This window comes from Poecilia reticulata, linkage group LG17 (assembly GCF_000633615.1).
Source record: "Poecilia reticulata strain Guanapo linkage group LG17, Guppy_female_1.0+MT, whole genome shotgun sequence".
NCBI lineage: Eukaryota > Metazoa > Chordata > Actinopteri > Cyprinodontiformes > Poeciliidae > Poecilia > Poecilia reticulata.
In genome coordinates, this window is record NC_024347.1 from 28,669,309 (window position 1) to 28,686,380 (window position 17,072).

At 49.6% G+C, this 17,072-nt stretch overlaps 1 protein-coding gene across 3 annotated transcripts in view; it reads right to left on the minus strand.

Moving 5' to 3' along the window:
• Positions 1 to 388: 388 nt before the first annotated feature.
• lamc1 (laminin, gamma 1) overlaps positions 389 to 17,072 on the minus strand; it is a 41,864-nt gene continuing 25,180 nt past the window's right edge. The window contains exons 3-29 of one of the 3 annotated variants that reach the window (XR_536019.2): positions 12,612 to 12,742; positions 11,141 to 11,307; positions 10,265 to 10,453; positions 9,218 to 9,335; positions 8,906 to 9,004; positions 8,700 to 8,836; positions 8,504 to 8,626; positions 8,241 to 8,430; positions 8,040 to 8,152; positions 7,751 to 7,972; positions 7,290 to 7,478; positions 6,905 to 7,150; positions 6,582 to 6,735; positions 6,353 to 6,495; positions 5,947 to 6,125; positions 5,713 to 5,869; positions 5,402 to 5,607; positions 5,250 to 5,329; positions 4,952 to 5,089; positions 4,491 to 4,635; positions 4,269 to 4,418; positions 4,086 to 4,200; positions 3,497 to 3,696; positions 3,257 to 3,415; positions 3,067 to 3,166; positions 842 to 2,995; positions 389 to 761 (exon numbers count right to left, since the gene is read on the minus strand). Coding sequence is in view for 2 of the 3 variants with exons in the window: in XM_008434671.2 (XP_008432893.1) it covers positions 2,739 to 2,995; positions 3,067 to 3,166; positions 3,257 to 3,415; positions 3,497 to 3,696; positions 4,086 to 4,200; positions 4,269 to 4,418; positions 4,491 to 4,635; positions 4,952 to 5,089; positions 5,250 to 5,329; positions 5,402 to 5,607; positions 5,713 to 5,869; positions 5,947 to 6,125; positions 6,353 to 6,495; positions 6,582 to 6,735; positions 6,905 to 7,150; positions 7,290 to 7,478; positions 7,751 to 7,972; positions 8,040 to 8,152; positions 8,241 to 8,430; positions 8,504 to 8,626; positions 8,700 to 8,836; positions 8,906 to 9,004; positions 9,218 to 9,335; positions 10,265 to 10,453; positions 11,141 to 11,307; positions 12,612 to 12,742 (4,107 nt within the window). In the remaining variant the exon portion in view is untranslated. Of the gene's footprint in view, positions 2,996 to 3,066; positions 3,167 to 3,256; positions 3,416 to 3,496; positions 3,697 to 4,085; positions 4,201 to 4,268; positions 4,419 to 4,490; positions 4,636 to 4,951; positions 5,090 to 5,249; positions 5,330 to 5,401; positions 5,608 to 5,712; positions 5,870 to 5,946; positions 6,126 to 6,352; positions 6,496 to 6,581; positions 6,736 to 6,904; positions 7,151 to 7,289; positions 7,479 to 7,750; positions 7,973 to 8,039; positions 8,153 to 8,240; positions 8,431 to 8,503; positions 8,627 to 8,699; positions 8,837 to 8,905; positions 9,005 to 9,217; positions 9,336 to 10,264; positions 10,454 to 11,140; positions 11,308 to 12,611; positions 12,743 to 17,072 lie in introns of all 3 variants that reach the window. The other 2 variants (XM_008434671.2, XM_017309949.1) reach the window with 2 other exon arrangements.

A 17,072-nucleotide genomic window follows, 5' to 3' on the forward strand; every position in this document is an offset into this window, starting at 1 on the left:
GTGACAAAAACAAATAAAATAGTAAAAGCAATATTAGAAAATATAACCTGATATCTTCTGCTTACCGAATCTTAGTAAAATAAATCAACCATGTCCAATTTCATTTTCATATGACCAAGATTCATAACTTGTTTTGTGGGCAAAAATATCCATCATGTCTGAGGCTCAACAGAGAAGATCCAGAAAAAGTTCTGAAAATATTCTGCTGATGTTGCATCTCTATGCAGTGAGTGAGGAGAAGCTCCACCAAAGCACATCCTCCGTCTGCAGAATCTCTAGACTGCTACACGTCAAAAACAGGCTTTGAAATGTCCAGTTGGTCAGTTGAACAGTTTGTCTTGTTCGTCCACAGGAGGAACAGCCTGAAAGAAAGTCGACTCAAAGCAAGTCCTGTAGTAGTTGGTTTTTATTACTGAAATGTTAGGTTTGGGTTTACAGGCAGGCGTGAAGAGATGGAAACAGAAATCCTGCAGGCTGAGCAGCTGCAACATGGCCACCAACACGAAGAACGACAGCAGATCTCACCACAAACAGCCCATATAACTTAAAATAGGCGAGTCGCTGAAACAGACGGCATGAGGACATTCTGGGGTCTGGTGGTCCAGGATGGGTCTGTGTGAGTTTAAAAACTTTGCTGAAGTACCAACAACTGTCCTTTAAGGCGGAACGGACTCGTCCTGCATGACGATGGGCTGTAAACCTCTGAAAACCCACAAAGAATCAGCACAAACAGTAATGGTGGAAGGCAACAGCTCTCAGCCCTGTATACAAGCAAGCAGAGATAATAATAATTATAACAATTAGAATAATAACATACCACAGATAGAGGATATATTTTCACCTGGAGGTTTCAGTTGATTGTGATCAGACATGATGGGGCTGCTCAGGATAAAATCAGCCAATCACTTATTTACACGCATAATAATAAACTCCTCGCTCTAACGCATAATAAAAAACATTCACTCAAAAATAAAACATTTGTAATAATTATTAGCACCAGTGTATCAGATAAAACTCTCGCTACGCAGAATGTACAAAGTTGCATAGTGTTTGGATGTGGAGACGAAGGCGAGGTGCAGCGTGGGAACGCACCCATGAGCCGAAGCTGCCAAAGTCCAGAAGGGGTCACTCAGGGGTCAGAACGGGATTTTAGACACAAAAACAATCCAACGGGGGATCTGGCACCTTCCAACACTAGAAAAACCTTTTACCCGGTGAAACCAGGAAGCTTCAGATCGTTTGGTACAAATCATCTCTACTCAGGTTTCCACCACAAACAGAACTGCTGATTCACCCCACAGGTCCTCATCTTCCTCCTACTGAGGAAGAGCAGCCCAGGCTTTCTGAAGTCCAGGACTTTCTTCAGACTTTGTCCTGGAACATGCTAGCAGCTAGCTGGAAACCGTCTGTCCAACCTGGGCTGCATCCATGATGCTAATGAATACGCAGAACCAAACAGGCTTCAGAGTCCGAAGTTACGCTGTTCAACCTGAGCCAACAAAAGTTAGCTAAGCTAGCATGCTAAGGCTAACAAAGCTAACTAGCGAGCTGTTTAAAAGCAGAGATGTCTCTTTGTTGTAGATGGGAGGTTAGCATGTTAGTTTTGATTGTGAAAAAAATGATGCTACAAAGTGAAGCTAATCGCCTCCTCCTTCAATAGCACTGAAGGAATGTAAGTTAAATTTAAACTTAGGACTAGAATTGTCAAAAAAAATGTAGAGTTCACCCTAACATGATAACTAGCTGTTTGACAAGCTAACATGAAAAACTAGCTTGCCAGCATTACCCTCTCCAAGCTAATGCAAATGTTCCATTGCTAATTATTGTGACAAATAAAAGTGATATTTAAACATTACTTTTAGAAAATCAGCAGTTGGAATCAGTAAAATGTTACTACACTTAAAAAATGTGCAGAAGCCAAACGAGAAACTCTGTAAGACCTTCACGAAACCTGGAGACCTGCTGCTAAAGATGGCTTTGATTAAAAGGTCTGGCAGGATAAATGAATCCAAAGTGATGCAAACCAGACCATGGGTTTAATTTTAGGTATCGCTGTTTATCTGGAGCCAACCACTGAAATGTTTCACTATAAAAACTAACATTAAGTTTTACTTATTGTGGTCAATAAACAGATTTGAACCACTGAAGCTGCTTGTAAGCTCTTAGTTATGTGGAGCATTTTGTTTCTGTCTGTGGCGGAAAACGGCCACTTCCACTTCCCAAAGAATTCACAGCTTCTGTCAAGGCTAAAATGTGGGAAATTGTAAATGAGGAGGAGTTTGGGTCTGTTTTCATCTGTCTGGGACTTTGGCAGCTTCCTGCACAGCAGTTTATGTGACTTTACAAAACACTGCCACCTGCTGGAGGTGTGAATACTGCAGAAGAGAGGATTTGAAACATTTTCCCTGCTGTCCGTATCGAGAGCGTAGCTTCGGGAGGAGGATCTGAGAATTCCTTCACGTGTTCTGAAATGTTGAAGACAAAAATATGGCGAGGTGCCAGTGGGCTGCAGTCACATTGGGTTTATGGTTCTGGTTGTCTCTCCGAGGTTCGTCCACCTCGCTGCCCAGCGCCCCTGCACCGCGGAGGTCACTGTAACGACACCGCTGTCACCAGCGACTGCCTCTCTCCTGAAATGTTGGCAAAGAAAGAACTGTTTTGGTAAAAGTCGGCACGCACGCCGGGGTGTTAGATGTGAGCGTGGGAGGAAACGGGGCGGATGGACGATGTGGGCGGGGCTAAGGCTGCTCCAGCGACGGCGTGTTGAAGCAGCCTTCGGGTAACGCCGCCTTGATGTCGTTCAGGTTGTTGATGTCGCTGCGGATCTCTCGGATCTGCCGGTCATAGTCGTCGATCATCTCCTTCTGTGTGGTCGCCACGTCATTCAGCTCCCTCAGCTTCTTGTCCAGCTCGCTGCCGGCCATCTTGTCCTTGGCACGCTTCAGAGACTCAGCAATCTGGTTCAGTTTGCTAAGATCCACTTTATCAATGTTTCCTGCAGAAACACGTGACAGTTAGCTTGAGTCACAGCTAATGTCGCCAGCGACAGACGAGTTCTGGACCTACCCAGCTGATCCATTAGATCTGTGATGATCTTCAGGACCGTCTTCACCGTACTCTTGGCCTTGCGAGCGTTGTCCTCAGCCTGTTTGGCGCTATCCGATGCCTGCAGGGCAGATCAATCCCACCGACTATCAGCAATGCTTTTGCTAAAACAGTTTGAAACTTCCTCATAGCCCAGAGGATCAGTTCGTACCATGGAAGCCATCATCATGTCGCTGTCAGCCTCAGCCTTCTTCTTCTTCAGCTCCTCCTCCGCGGCGCTCAGCTGATCCATCATGTCATCAACATCTTTGTCCAGCTTGTTTGTGTCCTGCAGCGCCTTCTCTGCCTCCTCTTTAGTCCTAGCCGAGCCCTGCCAGGACACGATGCGAGGAGACGTGAGCGGATGAAGAGGATCGGACCGCTCATCACCCAGCAGGGGGCGCCTCGTTACCTTCTGAACGTTGCCTGCGATCCTCTCAGCCTCTTCGGCCTTCCTCTTGGCTTCCCCAGCATCACTGGCAGCATTACCAAGCGCCTCCTTCGCCTGCCGGGTCTTCTCGTTGGCGGCCATTATGGTGGCATTGATGACAGGGATCTTCTTCATGGCTTCCTCTGCTGCTGTCTTGTTGTCGTTGACCCTCCTGTCAAAGTCTGGAAATAACCATCAGATTAAAATGATTTAGAAGGAAAACATTTACAATACGTGGAAAACTAAAGAACATTGTCTCCACATTTAGCTTCCTGCATCAACATCCTTTCAGTTTTCTCTTAGACAAGAACTTGTTTTGTTTAGACTCTGCATTGATTGAGGTTTTTTAATGCACAGATTGAGAAAACATAAAGCTAAGAATCCCCAAACTTTTCTTATGAAAAGGTTATCATTTTTTCCAGTAAACAGATTTTTCACAGCAGTGCACCAGTTTGCATGAAGCAGCCTGACAGCCTGAGTCGCTGCTTCATGCGGTTTGGTCTCTCGTCTCCATCTCAGGTGAACACCAGGTTTGGATCCCGGAGCTGCGGCGGGGAACGGGGGCGGTTACCTCGGAGGTCCTCCAGGATGCTCTCTGCTTCTCTGAAAGTTGACTGGCCTTTCTTCGCCGCCTCCTCGGCCAGAGCTTTAGCGGCATCGGCTCGGGCCAACAGCTGATCTGCAGTCTGGAGCAGAAGCAGGTTTAATGTCAAGCGGCTCAGCCAGACGAGACTCGGTCATAACCTGAGCTCACCTGCTGCTCACTCTTCCCTTTGTCCAGCAGCTTCCGGACCTCCTGCTCTTTGGGCTTCAGGTCGTCTCGCAGCTCGTTGTACTCCCGTTCCGTCTTGTCTATCAGGTTGTCCAGATCAGACGCCTCCTTCTTAATCTTCTTGGCGTCATCCTGAGATCAGGTGCATCGTTAATAAGTTGGATTCCTTGAGCAACACGTCTTTTTTACCTTGCTAACATTTACCTCCAGTGTCTTGGTGTCAAACGGCGGCAGGCTGGTCAGGTTGGCAAACAGCTTCAGGGCTTTGTTCCCGGCGTCGTCGGCCTCCGCCTGCACCTTGTTGGCCTGTTGCTCCAGGTCCTTGGCCCGGTCCTTCGCCTCGTTGTACCTGGACGGGAGGAGGAGTCAGAAACTCACAGAGTTCTAAATTTGTTGGAAACTCTTTGCCTCAAAGTCCAAAACTTCAAACAGACTTTACCAAACATCCATTAAAAGACACAAACTGCAGTAAAAACCACAAAATGAGCACAAATAGAAAACATTTTACAAGCAAAGACGTTGCATGAGCCAGCGGGAGACAAATCAGAGATTCAAAAGTACTAAACCAGATGAAGAAAAAGCCACAACACTGCCAGCAGGACACGGTCGTGTGGGTCTGTCCCTTTAAAACCGTTTTCATCCAGACAAACTGAAATGTGACCTACATCCGGTTGAGCTTGTCAATCTCGTCAGCCATCTTGCTCTCGCCGTCGATGGTCTTCAGCAGCAGGTTGTACGCTTTGGTTGACGTGTCGTTGGCATCTTTGGCGATCTTTTCGATCTGGTCGGCGTCCATCTTGTGCCTGTAGGGAACAACATTTCAGCACATTTTTGTCAAGATGTCTTCAAAAGATTCTCTGAACTGTCATGGATGAATTCAGTTCATCTTGGGGTTTTGGATGAGTCCTTGGTGAGTCTTTCAGGTTCTCCAGTCAGAGCTACAGGTGGCGCCGTCAGTCTTACTTGTCGGCGAGGCGCCGGGCCTCCTCCGCCAGCAGCGTCATGTTGTTGGGTTCTCCAGAGCCGTCAGTCGGTTTGACGTCCTGTGAATCACATCGGCTCAGTTACCTGCCACTGATCCGTCCATTGCATATCAGGACACTGACTTCACTGACCACTTTGCTGACGGCCTCCTTGGCCTTGGCCAGCTCCTGCCGAGCTCGGTCTATCAGTCTCTCGGCGTCTTGGACTCTGTCCCGCGCGCGGTCAGCCTGAGCGCTGGTGTCGTCCACCGTGTTGCGGATGCTCTGCAGTCGGTTCCACTGGGTGGTCAGGGTGATGTTCAGGGCGCTCAGACGGTCCAGCAGACCTCGGTCTGCATCTGCAAGGACCCAGTGAGGCGGTACATTAGCATCTTGATGCTGTTTAATAAAACGTCTTCTGGTCCTCACATCGACCTGTGTGGCCGTTTGCAGAGCAGCTTTACCTTTGCTATTCTGAGCCTCCTCCAGCAGCTCCATGATGACCTTTTCTGCCTCCTTCAATCTGTCCTCAAAGGCCTCATCACTGACCGTGTCCTGGCCGGAGCCGAGGTTATCTATCAGAGTCTGGAGTTCCTGGAGCTTCTGCCTCTGCTGGTTCACCTGGACACCGTTTTAGAAACCGTTTCAGTTTGAAAAGGTCATGTGAAGGAGCGACGCTCTGACCAACGACTCCTCACCTTGTCTCGGACCAGACTGTAGCAGGACGGACACTGCTGGCAGCCCGGCACTGACCGGTTGTAGAAGTAATTCTCCTCACACATGTCACATCGAGCTCCAACGAAGCCGGGTCGACACTCGCACCGGCCGTCCTCCTTACACTGACCGGACAGAGAACCTTCAGGGTCGCAGTCACACGCTGAGCAGGAAACAGGAAGACGACAGTTTATTCATATTTCACATCTTTACTGATCTGCAGCTCGAGAATGACTAAAACTGTGATACATATTTAACATCCTTCCTTCAGGAAAACTAGCAGGACTGGTCCTTGGATCTAATCCTGCAGGGTTTATTTATACTGCAAAACTCAACTGTACGGTTAAAGTAAGTCACAGGTGGAAGTAACTTGTTTGGTTTTGTCCTCACGTTTGCATCCAGACGAGCTGAAGCCGAAAAAGTTGACCTCACAGCGGCCACAGTGCTGGCCGGCGACGCCGGGCTGGCACTCGCATTGTCCTGAGTCGATGTCACAGTCGCCACTGGTGGAGCCGATTGGGTTGCAGTTACACCTGTGGACAGGTGCAGATGAGTTTATCCACGATCAAAGACGTGAAATGACTTTATGCAACGGCTGCAGTGAGGGGCTGAAACTCACTCCTGGCAGCCACTGCCGCTCTGCAGGTTGAAGAATCCCAGCTGGCAGGCGCTGCAGTCGCGTCCATCCACGTTAGGCAGACACTGACACTGACCGGTGACCGGAGAGCAGCCGGTCTGCTGATCCACGGTGCCCAGCGGAGAGCAGGAGCAGGCTGATGAGGAAGAGCGTGAAAAAGACGTGAATCCAAGACCAACTGGTCCAAACTGGTTATTAAGAACTGAGGCTGCAGCCGGGTTAGCAGTAAACACGAGTTAGTGTGTGTCAGTCAGCAGCGGTGAGTAAAACCCGGTTCTGGTCCCACTTGGGTCGATGAGGCTTACCTGCACACTTCTCAGCAGGGTTGGAGGCGTGCGGGTCTCCGAAGAAGCCCGCCTTGCAGCGGTCGCAGAAGAAGCCGTCGGTGTTGTAGATGCACTTGAGACATTCTCCCGTCTCGCGGTCGCAGTTTCCGACGGCGTTGGGGTCGATGTTACTGCTGCACTGGCAGGACCGGCAGGCTCGGGCCGGCCCGTTCTGACCCAGAGGGTCCCCAAAGAACCCGTCGTCGCAGAGCTCACAGCGCTTCCCTGCACACAGGTGAGGTGTTGCATGTTGATGTCCACTTCTACTGACCTTAATGTTTCAAAAGCTCAGTTTGTCTATTCCAGATAATCGTCTCTCGGAGGGAGGAACCACGGCGCTGCCCGGTCCAGTCCTCTGTGGTACCTGTGGTTCCAGCAGGACAGTTGGTGCAAACCACTTCTCTGGTTTTGGGGACGACAGCGCAGGTGGCACCGCTGGGGCAGGGGCACGGCTGGCAGTCGCCCGCCGTGCCCTGGGTGGCGTCGCCATAGAAACCGTCGCGGCAGCGCTCGCAGCTCAACCCGGCAGTGTTGTCCTGGCAGTCACAGGCTCCTGGACAGGAGACAGGAGACGCTTTGACCTGCTGACCCACAGATTACTGACCAACCAGAACCAGAACAAAGTCTGGGCCGAGCATCTAATTGACCAACAACCATCCAGCCTTAAACTGGAGCCACTGGAAACCAGTTAGAGAAGCAAAACAGAACCCAGTTTGGATCCAGTCAGAACCAGTTAGGAACAAACCCACGGTTCTGTCTGAAACCTGAAAACGACCAAAGTCCCTGTGACCATCAAACCGTCCGCTCCAGTCCTCCCAGTCTTACCAGTATCAGGGTTGCAGGCGTCGCTGTGTCCATGGCAGTTGCAGACTTCACAGGAGCTGAAGGGTCCGAGCTCCCGCTGGGCCCGGCGGTATCCCAGGGTGCACTGCTCACAGTGCTGACCCTGGTAACCCGGCGGACAGGTGCACTGCTCCACCCAGCGGGCCGGCGCTCCTGGGCCCCGCCTCGCCGTCACCAGGGAGACGTTGTCCAGGTAACCAGCACCTGCAGACCAGACCAGGGTTTATGGCAGAACGTCTCTGGAGGCGGTGGAGGTGTGGGAGATGCCTACTCCGCTCGCTGTAGGTGCCCCGGATCTTGATGGCCGTCAGGTTGTGGAGAAGTTTCTGGAAGTCTGAGTCACTGATGCTCGGCCTCCAGGGGTAGCCGGGCTGTTCGTGGAGCCTGAACCGGAACCAGAACCAGAACCGTTGGGTTTATTCAGGACCAACAGAGAGCAGGAATCTGGTCTGATCCAGACGCCTCATCTCACCTGAACACAAAGGTCTGCATGTTCTCGTTGGGGTAGGCGTTGCCCTGGGCGATGAGCGGGACGGCCAGCCTCATGTCGGCCCCCTCCAGGATCAGATCCTCGGCCGACAGCCGAGCGTCCCGCCGCTCCACTCGGAAGGTCATGCTCAGGTTCTGTCCGTAACTCAGCATCTGATTCCTCAGGAACTTCTCTGTGGAGCAGAAAACAGCAGCAGTGAGTCTCTGGGGGGAACCGGAGGGTCCAGGACGGCTCCGGTTCGGTACCTGGGGCCACCAGGTACAGCGGCTGGTAGTCTTCAGACATCAAGGACACTTCCTGTCCGGTGGGGGACCACTGGACAGGGACGGTGGATCCGTCCCGCGTCTGGCCGCTCCACTCCTCCATACCTGCAAACAGGAACAGGAAGTCAGAAACTAGAGGGTAAGCGTGCCCAGAGCTTGGGCTGCAGGCGGAGTTCACCTCTGTCGAAGGTGGAGCTGATGGTGTGGACGCTGTAGCCTTCGGCGCTGTCGCACACAGACGAGTGCTGGAAGCAGAAACAGGCCGTGCAGCCCTGGGGGTTGTTGGGGTCCAAGTTGAAGTAACCTGGTTTACATCTGGAGGGACAGACGGGTCGGTATGAAGAGCGTCTTAACGAGGAACCGGAACCTGAGTGCGGGCCTCACCTGTCGCAGCTGAAGCCCTCCACGTTGTCTTTACAGCGGCACTGACCCGTGTTGACGTCACACTCCTGGGTGCTGCCTGACGGCGAGCAGGTGCAAGGCCTGGCAGACAAGCACAGGGTTAAATTTACCCACAGAGCTCGTCTTCGGGTGACAAAACGACCCCAAACTCCACGGTGTGGCCAGCAGGTGGCGCTCTGATCTGAGGCAGCTCAGATCCGGTTCCTGCTTTTCAGAAACCAACKTCCGGCTCTGCCATGTTTAAGGCGGTTTGTGTCCAGGTGACGTGAGGCGGCGGCGGCGGCGGCGGCGTACCTGCAGCCGGCCTCGGTCAGGCTGTGGAACCCCGGCTGGCAGCGGTCGCACTTCTCCCCGGTGACTCCGGGTTTGCAGGCGCACACGCCTCTGCTGTTGCACTGAGGAGACTCAGAACCTGCAAACAAWCAAACGTCTGCCGTCAGCCCGGTAACCTTTGACCTCCCAAAGAGAGTTGGCGTCAATGAAACACGCAGAGAGGCTGGAATAGAGCAGGACMACCTGATTCCACCTGAGGACACACAACCAGGAACTTTCTCTGAGGAAGGATCCAACAAACTGACCACAGAAAACAAGCAGAGAGCTAAAAATGATGCAAACACCAAGAAAATCCACAGAACGTTTCCCACATACCCATAAAATATCCAAGCAACAAGAAGTAAAATAAGCCAGAAAGGAAAAACACCATCTTATAATGAGCCATAAACATTTAAAGCAGAACTCAGACCTGAGATGGACATAAAACATCCAGATAAAGATGATAAATCATCCAGATGAAGATAAAACATCCAGATAAAGATGATAAAACATCCAGATAAAGATGATAAATCATCCAGATGAAGATAAAACATCCAGATAAAAATGATAAAACATCCAGATAAAGATGATAAATCATCCAGATGAAGATAAAACATCCAGATAAAGATGATAAATCATCCAGATGAAGATAAAACATCCAGATAAAGATGATAAATCATCCAGATGAAGATAAAACATCCAGATGAAGATGATAAAACATCCAGATAAAGACGGTGAAACATCCAGAAACTGAGTAAAACGACCAGCAGGGGGCAGAAACACAGCTGGCGTCTCGGTTCCAGGTTTTAATTCACTTTATGATCTTCATGTTTCAGGTTTTAGCTGTTTGAGCCGTTTGGTGTGAATTTATAGCGCAGAGTTGATACAACAGTTTCTGTTTCTCAGACTTTGAATCAACACAGAAGTGAACCAGTCAGATGTCAGCCCAGCAGATTCATGCGTCCATAACTCACGTTTCCCTGCCAGGATGAAAGGATGAATTTGCTGATCTGCTGCATCCAGACTCACCGATGGAGTTGCAGTTGCAGGGCAGGCAGCGGTTGCCGCTCTGGTCTCTGTGGTAGTTGTCGAGGCAGCGCTCACAGTTGGGCCCGTCGGTGTTGTCGGCGCAGTTCCTGCAGTGACCTCCGTGACCCGTGGCCCGGTACAGCTCGGCGTCGAAGTAACAGTCTGAGCTCTTCCTGTTGCAGTCGCAGGCTGAAACACGGAAACATTCCCTGAAAACGCTGGTTGAAAAGCGAGACAGAATCAAACTCAGACAGAAACGACAGTCTGTCTGTCTTCGTGTTGCTTCAATGTGGACGAGCTGTTTCCTGTTTCCTGTTTCCTGTTTCCTGGGCAGAAAAAAATCTGATTTAACAGGAATTTTTAATGTGGGTGAAGAAAAGAGAGGAAACCTCAGCAGGCCTCGGTCAGCGTCATAATGCTGGTCAGAACTGGAGCAGAAAGGACAGCAGCTGGTCATTCCTGACTGAGGTGGAGTAAAGACGCAGAGCTTTTACATCCCTGGGCAGGGTGCTGGTTTGTTAAGTCTCCAGTCTCTCATAATGTCTTCACATTGACACCAGCAGAGCTGCTCGCTCCACTGCGTTCTGCAATGAGGTCTGAATTTGGTGTTTCCATCCAAACATCCTCATTCTTCTGTTTTACTTCTATATTTTCTGTATAATTCTGGATTTTAGTCATGAAACTAAACAGCCTGAGTTCATCACTTAATGGTGATGTCTGGATTTGGAAAGTTTCCCTGCCTCTCATGTTTCCTGCCGTGTGGGAGACTGAGCATCGCTTCGTCATGCAGTAAACAGGAACTACAACTCCCACAATCCCCCAGAGGCCTGGCCAGCGCCCAGCGCAGCTGCCGGCCGGTTTCAGCCGGTGACTCACGCAGACACGCGTTGGCGCTGTCGGCCGTCGCCCTCCTCCACGGCCGGTCGTTGTAGAAAGCTCTGCACACGCCGCAGTCCACGCCCTCCGTGTTGTGTTTGCAGTCGCAGACCAGCCGGCCGCCGCTGTCCTTCACACACTCGCTGGCGTGGCCGTTACACTTACACCTGACGACACACACACACACACACACACACACACCTGTTACAGCTGGATGACACACCACTCAGCACTTCCCCTGACAAAGCAACAGCATTTCATCATCAGTCTGAATGCAGCCTGCTGGTGTGAAATCTGTCAGCGAGCTCCAGTCTGTTCCGCTCGCTGATTGAAGGTTCGGCTCCGACAGGACGGCGCTCGTTCAGCCTCCACCTTCACCTGTTGTCTCAGGTGTTTCCTGGCACGGAGCCGTGGAAAGTCTGACAGCACAACGAACAACTGAGAGTCAGAGGGCCGATAAACCTGAGCAGCTCTACGTGTTTCTGTCACCTCAGGAAACGTCGTGTTTCACTGCTGAGACGGTCAGAGGAGCGGTCAGACATTAAGACAACAGTCCGGCATGAAGCTTCTGATCAGAAAGGATCAATAATCACAGGAATGCAAACAGAAATCAGGAGAGGAAGAACTCCATCCATCTTTCATCTTTTCTCAGCTCCTTCCCCTCAGCAGCCATTGTACGGATCTTTACTAAAGTCTTTAATATTCAAATCAGGCCTCAAACATGTTTATGTTCATGTAACCGTCAGGCTGGACCTGCTTCCTGAAACCAGGAGTTTCTAGACGTTACAGCTGATAATCGATTCTTTCACCACATCGTTTTTATGCTTCACGCCTGAGAAAACGACTCTTAAGAGATTTAACTGCATTTTTTGATTAAATTTACAAAGTTATTTTTTAAATTAGGTTAAAAATGATGTCATTAAATGTGCATCTATTTAATTTCTGCTGCTTGAGTCATAAACTAATGATCAGCAATTTCTACCAAATCTGATTTACCAAACAAAACCAACAGTTTGCTGGTATTAAATGATCTTCATCCAGTGAATGTTGAGCTGAACTGGTTTCCAGTAAAGCCTTAATGCTCCGTGTTTGTGTTGAATGCAGGATGTTTCTGGTTAAAGTCCAACCAGGTGACCCGGCCCGGCCCGGCCCGGAGGAGCGCCACGCCTCGGCGCTCTGCGGGCCGCCGGTCCGTCAGGGCAGCGCTCCGCCCCATCCCCTGTAATCCGGCCCTGCCAGCCAGGAATGTCAGGAATGCTGGATGTGTAATGGAAATCTGCTCTACATTTCAAGCAGATTGTGGCTCAGAGGCTCAGAGTTCACCACTCTGGTGATGGCTGCCCACCCCGCTCCGCCCCGCCGGGGGGAAACCAGGCCCACACAGGCCGGATCAGGACCACAGATCCACCTGAGCCCACTCCTCTGGAGCCTCTTTTGTCTGATGAATGTTTAACTCGGCCTGCGTGTTTACCTTCCTCCCACGGCGAAGTCAGAGATGGCGTAGTAGTAGGACTTGAGGACCTTGGGGTCGTTGAAAACTTCGTCTCCGAACGTGTTGAGCCTGTTCAGGGTCACTCTGATGTCTGTGGCCGTCACCCAGTCCTAGACGGAGACGACACGGACGGTTACAGCAGGCAGGAAACCACAGGCGCTTACAGCAGAGAGCTTGTCTGAAAGCTAAAAGTGTGAACGATCCCCCAAACGCCCCTCTCCTGTTCAAGCATGCAGCAAAAATGCAACAGGCTCCGTCTGCAGGCGGCGGCTCAAGATGCTAACAGAGATAAACGTCTGAGGCTGGAAAACGAAGTGAGACCAGTTTTTATCAGGATCACCGGGAAGGAAAACGGCTCCAGACTCTGATCGTCATATTGAGACTAGAAACACAAAAACCTTGAGTTTTATCTGAGTCTGAAGCAGCGAGAGAGTCAGAGAGAGTCAGGGCAACATGTTCGGGTCAGAAAGCCATAAAACTGTTTTACTGCTGCTGCAAAATATCTGATTTAAAGTCTTTAAAGTATTTACAGCCTCAGACTTTATTCAGTTTCACAGAAAACAAACTAATCTCCAAAATCATAACCAGGAAAAATACAAAGACGGATTTTCAGTCATCATGTGTTGAACTAATAACATGGATCTAAATGTTACATAAAATCATGTTCAGTCATTAAATAACATGAATTTTTCATCAGTTTTAAAAACTACACAGAATTTTACGTTGTAATTTTCCCCTTTGGACACAGCAGGCAGTTCGTAGTTCTGGATCCTCTTTAAGGTTCTGGATCCTCTGTAAGGTTCTGGATCCTCTGTAAGGTTCTGGATCCTCTGTAAGGTTCTGGATCCTCTGTAAGGTTCTGACAGGAAGTTCTGCAGTTCTGGGAACTTGTGATGGAACCAAAATCAATAAAGTTTTATTTTTTGCTCTGAGATTTAAACGCAGGAGGAAGGAATTCACAGCTGCCGGGTTTCTGGCCGGAGACACGTGGGAAAGCGGGTCGGTACCGGCAGGAGGCGGATCGGACCCAGAGGTTCAGAGTGAGAGCTCACATCATGTCTGGACCTGGACCTGGACCTGGACCTGGACCTGGACCAGGACCAGGATCAGGACCAGGTCCAGGTCCAGGACCAGGACCAGAACCTGGACCTGGACCAGCACTTGGACCAGAACCTGGACCTGGACCAGGACCAGAACCAGGACCGGGACCAGAACCAGGACCAGGACCTGGTCCAGACTGAGTCTCTGTTTCCAGGGACGATCAGGACGTTTCTGCTGTTTTCTGTCTAAATGTCCGTTTTATCTGCAGCGACTGGAAGCATCTGGTCGGTTTTACAGGATCATCTGATCCGTCATCGTTTTCCCAGCTGGGAGGATTCCGGACTCCCAGATTCCGGACTCCCAGATCCGGACTCCCTCTTCCTGCCTGGACACCGTCCAGCTGCAGCCGCAGGATCAGAACCAGCAACCTCACACAGCAGCGGTCAGGATTTAACATAAACCAGAAACGTGATTCATAAATGTTATCATGTTAACTTGGAAAGTTAGTTATGAATGAATGATTATGATTTTACTGAACGGATGAAAAGCTGGAACATGAAACATCTTTTCTGGTTCAGCCTCGAATTACTGGCTTTTCTTTGAAGCAGAAACTTTAGACCAGAGTCTGGGTGAGGCTGGGCGCATTAAGGATTCCACAAAAACATTTAAATATCCACCAACGCCATGACGGGGGGCGGGACTTCCTTCAGAGGTCCGCTCACCCAGTGGGCCGCGCTAATGCTATACTGTCATATCACTGTGGGGCCACCAGACATCGTCCTGCGGGCCACAATTGGCCCGCGGGCCACGAGAATGAGACCTGCTTTAGACGTTTCATCAGAAACTTCAGCGACTCCTGTTGTTATTTACTGATAGACTTTAGATTTAAACTTTCATTAATCCCACATTTCTGAACTAAAATGTTTTTTTTTTTACCGATATAATAATCTGATTTTAACAGTCAGAAATCAAGGATTGGTCACATCAGTGTGTGAATTAATCTACAGTTTCCCTCAGATTACAGAGTTTCTGGAATAAATATTTTCTTTAACTTATTGATATATTTATTTATTCAGCAACTAACTGATCAAAACTGCAGTAAATGTATTTCACGTTTCCTGCAGGCTAACTTTACAGTTAGCAAATGGATGCTAACGTCACTGTTAGCATGCTAACAGTGACGTTAGCTTCCCAACGGGGATGCTGTCAGATTATTCTGGTGAATTCAACATTATCCTAAAATCACAAATCATTATAATAATCAGTTTGGAGTTTTACAGTATGTCTTCAGTCAAACCGGTTAAATCAGGTTGGATTGAAAGTTTTTTATTCTTATTAATTTTAGATTGAAGTTTTAATTCCCTTGTATCCTGAAAACATGTATCTGTGCCAGTTTGGCCCAGACACAGAGACACCGAGGGAACATTTAAAGCACAGCTGCCACTTCTAAAGATGTCCAGCATGAATAAAACCGATGGAACAATAAAGATGCCAAAAATGTCCAACTGCTTCACGCAGAACATTTTAGATCGATTCCCAACCCTCTGCTATAAAAGCCGGTAACTGGCAGGCTGTGACCTTTCAGGCGACCTCTGTGTGATCTGCTAATGTTTATTAAAATTAGAAACCCGTTTATAGTTTTCACGTCAGCTGCTTCCAGCTCCGCTGTGGAAACCTTCAGTAGGAAACGTCTTGGTGAGTTTATGTCTGAGAATCTTCGTTCTGGACGCATCGCTGCAGCGTGAAGGAACAAATGTGAAACTGTAAACTTAAGACCCAGTGAATCTAAACCTGAGCCCAGCTGGACCCGGTTCCAAAACGGAGAAATGTTGTTCTAATGAAGCCGAGCTCTGATCAGGTCCTGATCTCCTGTCAGGCCTTGGGAGCTGAACCGGTGACGGTGGCTCTGCGGCCGCTGGCGCGTTAAAGAGCCGGGAATCCCGCCGGGTCAGCTGGTGGTTATTTCCCAATCCGGACCTGGAGATGACAGACGGCAGGAATGTCACAGAGCCGCCATCGGCCGGCTGACGCCTCCAGAAAGAGTCCCGGCTTTGGTATAAATAGCTTCGTGCCAACGGGTCAAATAAGGAAGTTCGAAGCTGAGCAGCAGAGCTAAATCTGTTCTTTTACAGGGAGACGAGCTTCAGGACGGAAAAACAGAGCCAGAACAGGACGGATCCGACCCATGTAGGTCAGGACCAGACCCGGTCCAAGTTCCTCCACCGGGGTGGAACCACAGAACCTGAAACCGGGAGGAAGTCTGGAAGTTGATCTAAACATCAGTTTGATCGTTTCAAACGTTTCTTCATAAAAACGTTTCCATCGTTTCCTCAGTTCAGCTGCAGCAGATTAAAAATGGACCAAACAGGATTAAACCGGATCCAGATCCGGTTTAATCCTGCAATCATCAACACAATTAGATGTTGCCATGGGAACAGTCATCCAGCTGCTGTTGGTGACAGACCAACATGTCCGAGGACGGACCAATCAGAACGCAGATTACTGATGATCCACCGGATTAAAGATTATTCCAAACGCAAAACATCTCAGGCAGCCGCCAGCCTTCAGGACCAGATCTGGTCCAGATCCGGTCCAGATCCAGACCAGATCTGGTCCAGATCAAGATCTGATCCTGACCAGATCTGGTCCAGATCCAGACCAGATCCAGACCAGATCAAGATCTGATCCTGACCAGATCCAGATCTGGTCAGGATCAAAATCTGATCCGGATCCAGATCTGATCTAGATGCAGACCAGATCTGATCCCGATCCAGATCTGGTCCAGATCAAGATSTGATCCTGACCAGATCCAGACCAGATCTGGTCCAGATCCAGACCAGTTCTGGTTCTGGTAACTCCCGGTCACTGACTGAACCGTGAACTCATCGGTACCAAAGGTTTCCAAAAAGCAGAAGCCCGACCCCAACCGGGTCATCAACAGAACTTTGACCCAAAACAACAGAACATCTGGGAAACAAAAGGATCACGGTTCTGAAATGGTCCAGTAATCTCCAAACCGGGTTGCACTGAGTGAAGCATCCTGGACCTTCAGAACCAACGACACAAACCGAGAGTTGTTCCTGGTCCGTTCGGTTTCCTCAGAACCAAACGGACCAGGAACCAGGACCGACAGATCCAACGTTTCTGGTGTAAACATTTTATTAAAATGTTTCGTTTGGTCTCCAGTGTTTTAGTTTTTATGACTCTGAGCTGCGATACGCAGGTGGATTCACATCAAACCGACGTTTGGCAGCAACTGGAGGAGGAAGAAACTCCTGGAGCGTCTGAGTCTGAGAGGAGCTGGAAACATTTCACAGCTCTGTGTAAGAAAGAGTGAAAACAATCTGCTGTCCAGTTATGAGTCAACAGCAGAGAGGAGGAGGAGGAGGAGGAGGAGGA